This window comes from Medicago sativa, chromosome 6, assembly GCF_051527215.1.
Source record: "Medicago sativa cultivar Bolivia chromosome 6, Bolivia_mono, whole genome shotgun sequence".
NCBI lineage: Eukaryota > Viridiplantae > Streptophyta > Magnoliopsida > Fabales > Fabaceae > Medicago > Medicago sativa.
The window spans coordinates 61,505,892-61,513,807 of NC_140754.1; the positions used below are offsets into that span (position 1 = coordinate 61,505,892).

The 7,916-nt window shown below is 33.9% G+C and overlaps 1 protein-coding gene across 1 annotated transcript; it reads left to right on the top strand.

The window, feature by feature from the left end:
- Window positions 1–4,849: 4,849 nt before the first annotated feature.
- Window positions 4,850–6,903, top strand: LOC146916104 (F-box/FBD/LRR-repeat protein At1g78750-like). Its single transcript, XM_085716862.1, has 3 exons — window positions 4,850–5,764; window positions 6,094–6,291; window positions 6,623–6,903. The coding sequence occupies exons 1-2, from the start codon at window positions 4,850–4,852 to the stop codon at window positions 6,268–6,270; spliced, it is 1,092 nt and encodes a 363-aa protein (XP_085572988.1). The 3' UTR covers window positions 6,271–6,291; window positions 6,623–6,903.
- Window positions 6,904–7,916: the final 1,013 nt, after the last annotated feature.

Consider the following 7,916-nt stretch of genomic DNA (forward strand, 5'->3'; position numbering starts at 1 on the left):
TCATGCTTATTAGTTTGTGATTTTATAGACGTTGTGTATTATTTTTTAAAATAAAGGGAGAATGGTGAATATTTTTTTTTTTAATGAAATCGACACTTGATCATTTTAATAAAAACCCCATTGAGGAGATTTTGACATTTAAGATTATAACGTTAAACTCTTACTATTGAGCTTATATGATTTAGGATAATTCATGTGTATACTAATTCACTTATGTTCCAAACAAAGAATGATCATCACATTTCATACATAGAGAGAGAAAAATGTAAAATTTTATGCAATTGATTTATTGAGTCTATGTTTTGGAGTTTTGGAGCATGAAACTGCATAAATCGTTCATGTGAGCTGCGGTGTGTGTAACAGCCCAGGCGGGTCCCGGCTAGGCACTGTACCCCCCGGCACAGTTACTCACAAGCTTAATCACTACCCCTCCCCCCCTATAGTAGTGTTTTTTTCCTCCCGTGGGAATCGAACCTAGTACCTGGGGTTAAGTACTAGTTCAATGCATTCCCACTACCAATTAAGCTAGCTCAATTGGTAGTGGGAATGCATTGAACAAGTACTTAACCCCAAGTACTAGGTTCGATTCCCACGGAAGGAAAAAACACTACTATAGGGGGGTAGTGATTAAGCTTGTGAGTAACAGTGTCGGGAGGTACAGTGCCTAGCCGGGACCCGCCTGGGCTGTTACAGTGTGTCTATATATGTATCACGTTGGAGTGCCATCATATATAACAATTTGCATAGATAACCATAACCAAATTTTTTGTGCGGACTTGCGTATATATAAAGAGAGACCAACTTTCCCTAAAGAAATAGAGAGTCCAACTCAAAAACTTAATCCATTGTGTAAGAATTTCATGCATATGCCTTAACTATCTTATTGAAAACATTTTTTCCGAAAGATCATTGAACGCTTTTATTTTGTGATTTCTAACATTTGTATAACTAACTGACATGTATATTATTTAATGAACAAAATAATTAATTAAGTTAAAATGATAAAATATAGTTCAAATATAATTATATATACATCTTATAAACCAATTTATATGGAGTGCCATCATATATAACAATTTGCATATATAACCATAACCAAATTTTTTGTGAGGACTTGCGTATATATAAAGAGAGACCAACTTTCCCTAAAGAAATAGAGAGTCCAACTCAAAAACTTAATCCATTGTGTAAGAATTTCATGCATATGCCTTAACTATCTTATTGAACACATTTTTTCCGAAAGATCATTGAACGCTTTTATTTTGTGATTTCTAACATTTGTATAACTAACTGACATGTATATTATTTAATGAACAAAATAATTAATTAAGTTAAAATGATAAAATATAGTTCAAATATAATTATATATACATCTTATAAACCAATTTATATACTTGAGTTAGAGACTAATAAAATTCAAATATCATATTTCTTATGAGTTTCAGTGATGACTGTTTCCAATTTTATATCAATGATTTGATAGGCTCAATATTTGAACGTTGAATGTATCGAACATGGATGTAACCACAATCTTTGGATGTTCAAAGAAATCTTGGGCTCATGAGTCAACTTGCAAAGTGTGTGACACAACGTCAATTGGGGAACGATTAAGTTGTTGTCAACTGCAGTGGATTATCCAGGATCCTGAGTCAGGGGTGTAAAAATAATAACTTCATTAAAAAAAAAAGGATATTTATCATTAGGAACCAAAAAGAATAATTGTATTATAATGAATTGGAAGTAATGTTTTTAACTATATATGACCCGTGCGGTAGCACGGGTGGACTTCCAAACTCCACCCTCGCGGTGGTCTTCCAAGCTTCCCCCGTCAAATCCAATAGGTTGGAATTTGTGGGACATAAACACAACCATTCGAGGAATGACAAGAGCACAAGTCATTGTTGTATTTAATGATGATAACAAGGTTATGGCTATCCAACTAGTGTAACTTAAATCCTACATTGATATTATTTACCAGAGATTATCATTTGAAATCTAGAACATGAAAGATCCAGACAATGCGCCAAAACTTTTAACGATACTTTGCAAATAGGGAACTCTCTCGTGAATGGAGAGATTATTAAACATAATCTTAAAAAAATATAGAGAACTTGAATTCTAAAGGGAAACTGATCTTGATTGGAGATTATGCTGCCAATTCATAGGAGTAAAATGTAAGTTTTTAGCTTTCTCTTCTTATAAACTAAAACCTTATAATTTTTCAGTTAATAAAAAAAGAAAACCAAAACCCTGCATTTTTCACCGTAGAGTTGATAGCACAGTCACCAATCAAGACAAGCATCCTTTTAGCATTCAAGTTCTTTGTATTTAGATTATATATATATATTGAATAATCTACCAAGTCATGACAGAGCGCACCACTTGTTTTCATGTACTGGACATTGAACGACAACTTTTGGTAATTAATTTCATATTAGGATTTAAGGTACAATCTTTAAATAGTCATAACCTTGTCAACATATTTAAACACATTGATGACTTGTTCCCTAATCATTCCTTTGGGTGGTTAATCTCAAACCTGTCGAGAGACGGTGCCTTTTTTGTTTACAAACCTATCCTCCTCTCTAAGTAACCTGAGTGCATTTCGTGGCCCTTTTTCAAAACATTTTTTCAATCAAAACCTTTGCACAACTTGCTCCTTAGATCTCTAGTTCGGTCTTGCTTGTATTAATCAGAACTAGCCCGTAGTTTTCCGAAAACACAGGCAAACACAAACTAGATCAAATATATGTCACTATTAATATAGTCAATAAGAAAATAATCGTTATTTTTTTTGGTCAAGTAGCCTAGTGGCTAGAATTCACCTTATTCAAGGTGAATAAGTGGGGTGTCCGGGTTTCGAACTTCGGCCACTGCATATAATAATGCATGTTCCTACCAACTAAGCTATGCTCACGGGGACTATTTTATTTTTATTTTATATACATGCAAACCAAAATATGTCGAGTTGATAAATAATTTGGTTATATATTTTGTAGATAAATTGATATACAAATAATTCCCATTAAAATATAAAAATTGTAATCAAAATTATACAAACAAACATAATAAAATATACACACACGTTAGCGTAGTAAAAAAAGTGGACAGACGGACACAGTAGTTGCCTGTCTTTCAGCTAGTTTTAATATAATTGTTAATTTTTTAAATAATATATTAGTTTGTTTAAATATAACTATTTAAAATGATTTTTTTGTTAAAAAATCACCTTAATCGATATAACTATTGAAAATGATTGTTTTGTTAAAAAATCACCTTAATCGTTTGACACTTATTTTATCCCTCCTTTTTTTGTTATAAAAGACTAGGCATGGCAATCAGGCGGGGTGCGGACCGGTTTTGCCCTCCCCATTCCCATCTTCTACTCGCATATACTTTCCGTTACTCTACCCATGCCAAACGGGGATGAGAAATTGAATCTCATCCCCGTCCCAAATGGGTTCGGGTATCCCAGCCCCATCCCTGTCCCCGTAGTGAATCAATTTTTTTTTATTAAAAAAGAGATTTTTTAAGCTTCAATGGTAATATTGTAATACACTATCCAATAATTCGGTTGCTCCATTAACCATCAATGAAAGTTCTTATATCATGATAGTTATCAAACCAAATAACATGGCATATCATTATCAACCCTCCTCAACAAAAACAGACACATGACCTTTCTACATTCGGGTAGGGTTTGGGTATGAGTTCGGGGTGGGTACATAGATCCCCGTTACCCGTCCCGTACCTGTATTATGAAATCAGGGAAAACCCAAACCCATACCCAAACCTAGTCAAATCGGGAAAATCCGTCAAATCGGGGTTGGTTTGGGCGGGTACCCATGCGAACGGTTTTGATGCCTACAAAAGACCTAAAAAGGTAAAAACATGCTGATGTGTCTAGTGGTAATTGTATTTTTTATTTTTTTATTTTTTTTTAAGGAATTGTATATTTACAGGTGAACTTTAAAAAGATAGATAGATTATTGCGAAAAATGAGATTTTAGGGCTTGGAATTGGGTTTTTGAATTTGGGCTTTGCATATTAACTTAGTTGTGATTTTGACTCCAAAAACCAACATAAACCTGCTACTCACTCGACGAGATTCCAAGACGCTAACAAGCCGACATGAAATTGAAATTCAGCTGATTCACGATTGATATTTTTCAAGGTAAATTCGATTTTCCAATCATTCCTTGTATTTTGTGTCTCTCGTGTTGCTATATGTGTGCTACTTTTTAGTTCGGCATGTATAAACTTAATATACATTACACCATAGTCGTTTCAAGGTGAACTTCAAACCCTAGTTTTGTATGGTGTTCTGTTTCTTCGTGCTGTTTGGGGGATCAGCAGCCGGGCACCTTCTGTTTTGGGGTGCTGCGGTTCTGCTGAGCTATTATTGGCAGCGGTCTGTTTTTTGGAGTTTTTGTTCTGTGGTTTGGTGGGTTTTTCTCGGCCTCGGCCATGTAACAGTTTGTATTCTTCGTTCTTATGGCTCCCTTCACTTCTTGCGGGGTTGCTGATTAGTAAAATTTAGCTGTTTAGAAAGAAGAAGAAAAAACCCTAGTTTTTTATTTTATTATTTTAAATAAAATATGGAATTTTGTTTTGGCCTAGTTTTTGTATTTTATTATTGCATATACAATATTGAATTTTGTTTCGGATCACACTTCTAAAATACAAGTCTTCAGATGATATTTCTTATGCCTCTTATTGCATATACAAGTCATTTTTAGGTACAATACAAATATTTCTTTCTAAATGGTGATCTTATGATGCATGTATGTTCAAATTTATTAGGTTAGCTCTGACCGAATATAAAGAGTAGTGGAAGTTGAATTGAAAGATGGAGGGTAAAAGAGATAGAGAAGAAGCCGAAAATGACAGGATGAGTAACTTACCTGACTTTGTTTTGCTACACATAATGAGATATATGAACACAAAACAAGCTGTTCAAACTTGTGTGTTGTCGACTAGATGGAAGGATCTTTGGCGACAACTCACTAATCTTGCATTGAGTTATTCGGACTTCACTAATGGCCATTCAAAGTATAGGCGATTTTTGTTTTCATTTTTGTCTCATCGTGATGACTCAATTTCTTTGCTTGATATTACTTTAAGGAACACGAGCAGCATTGGACTTGAACCTAAACTCATGGATAGGGTCATGACATATGTTGTGGCACATAATGTCCAAAATTTTACACTTCATTTTAATTTGCGTGTCAAACATGGTTACACATTCAACCCTTGCATCTTTTCTTGCCATTCTTTGACACATCTAAATCTCTCCTTTTGGAGTGTTCCTCAGAGCATACAACTTCCTTCTTCCATGCAGTTGCCTGCATTGAAAAGCTTGCATCTTGGATATGTCACTTTTGCTGCAAATGACAAGGGCATTGTTGATACCTTTCGAGATTGTCACATGTTAAGCACTTTGGTCCTTAACTGTTGTGCAGTAGGTCGCAAAGCAAAAATCCTTTGCATATCTAATTCTAAGCTTTCTAATTTGAGAATAAATATGTTTCAAGATTTTAATTACAAAATTGTGCTTTCTACTCCATACCTTAAATCTCTCACACTCTGGTGTGATCTTCTTCCCGAGGTATCTGCATGTGATATTTCTTTTCTTGAAGAAGTAAATATTGATGTTCTTTATTTTAAATCAAGTGCTGAGAGGATATATTCAGCCTTAATTATTTGGCTGCAAGTACTCGCTGATTATGTTAAGATATTGACACTCTCTTCAGGTGCCCTTAAGGTAATTACTTGTGTATTTTTCTCCATTATGATTCTTATCTTGTTTATAAAATGTTCGTTGTGTCTACTTTGTCAATACTCAATCTCTCCGTTGAAATCAGTATTATGAATTTGCAAATTGTGGATAATTGTGGTTTGTTCAAATTACGTTATGTTATATTTTTATTGCACCACTATTTAACAACACTTTGTACTAAATAGTGTATCAAACAAAATAGCGAGTTGTTCAAATTCTGCTACGATTAGCTAAAATTTAGTGATGCAGTGTTTCTATTGGACAACTCTCTTCATTACTCTTCAAAATATGTCTAATACACTTTATTTGTGCAGGTTCTACTTCAACAAACTTCGGATATAATCATTAGTCAACTTCCTTGTTTTGTTAAATTGAAGTCATTGAAATTGGAAGCGATTCCGTCAAATATATCAGATGGGGAAGTAAAAAGGCTAGTGAACTGCTTTCATGCAAAATCTCCATCTGCCAAAGTGTTTTATAAATTGATGTGATTTAAAGGCATGCATCTTCAGGTAGATATTCTTTTGAGTGCTTGTGTATACATATTTTTTTCCCAGCTTACTCATATTGGTTGAAGAAATTTTTTAATTTGGAGGAAATGTATTTCAATGGACAGTGAAATGTTAAACTAGCAAATACCCATTTAGCTTAAGCTACGAGCTTAAGACTTGGAAAAATCAATTGGCTACCTTATGCTAGCCATGGAGAAATTATGGTTAGAACAAACCATCTTCAATGTGAAATTGGCTACCTTTCACGTTTAAGTTGAAAGATGCTCTCGCTGAGTACATAGATTTTGATTTGTTTTGTTTTCCTTCTAATGATTTCATATTATCATTCCAGGCATATTATAGTTTGAAGTTGACTCAATTGAAGATGATTACAAGCCATGCTTAAGGAGAATGCCCTCTTTTCATTTATGCTTAAGATTGTGATTTTTATTGTTTGAAGTTATGTTTGGTGACTCTAGACAATATCCTAAATCTAAATAGATGTTTAATTGTGGTTAGTATTAATTAAATTTGTTTATCAATTATCAGATTCACCTTTTCTCAAACAAGAGGCTAAAGAGAAGAGATAATTGATTTTCGAGGAATAAATAATTAAATTGTTGTTCTTGTTTCCACCAAGAGATATATGGTTTTGGTTATTGGGTTATTACTTTATACACAATGTGGATCAAATGTGCACATCACAATTATTGTCAAGTAAATTTCGAAACTATTCGGTTTCTATATCAATGAAAATATTTGATATGTACGGTAAGAGACCAATATAGACAACGGTGACGGAAAGTGCTCCAATACGGTGGAGTTGAGTCTTAATGGTGGAACAAAGGTGAAATGAATGGTATTTTAAAAAAAAAAATATTATATCTTATTAATATGATAGATGTTGATGTGATATTAGGCATGGATTAGTTGGCTTCTAATCATGCTAAATTAGATTGCTTCAGTAAGGTGATAAAGTATAAGATACCAGGGAAACCAACTTTCAAATCTAGCAATGATAAGAGACGTAAATAGCACTCCTATGAAGCTTAAACATGTTCCCATAGTATGTGAATATCCTGATGTTTTTTTGAAGATTTACCTGGTTTACCACTTAATAGGGAGATAGAATTAAACATTGAATTGATCCCTGGAACTCAACCAATATCGATACCACCATATCGGATGGCTCAAGCTGAACTTAAGGAGTTGAAAGAAAAATTACGAGATCTTCTTGACAAAGGTTTTATTCACCCTAGTTGTTCTCCTTGGAGTTCGCCAGTATTATTTGTAAAGAAGAAAGATGGTTCATTCCGATTGTGTATTGATTCCCGACAATTGAAGAAAGTAATAGTGAAAAATAAATACCCTTTACCACATACAGATGACTTATTTGATCAACACCAAGGATCTCAGTGCTTCTCAAAGATTGATTTGCGATCGGGGTACCATCAATTGAAGATTAAGAGTGAAGATATTTCTAAAACGGCATTTCGCACTCGTTATGGTCATTATGAGTTTTTGGTCATGTCGTTTGTACTCACCAATGCTCCTGCAGCCTTTATGGATATGATGAATTGAGTTTTCAGGCCATTCTTGGACCAATTTGTGGTGGTTTTCATTGATGATATCTTAGTGTATTCCAA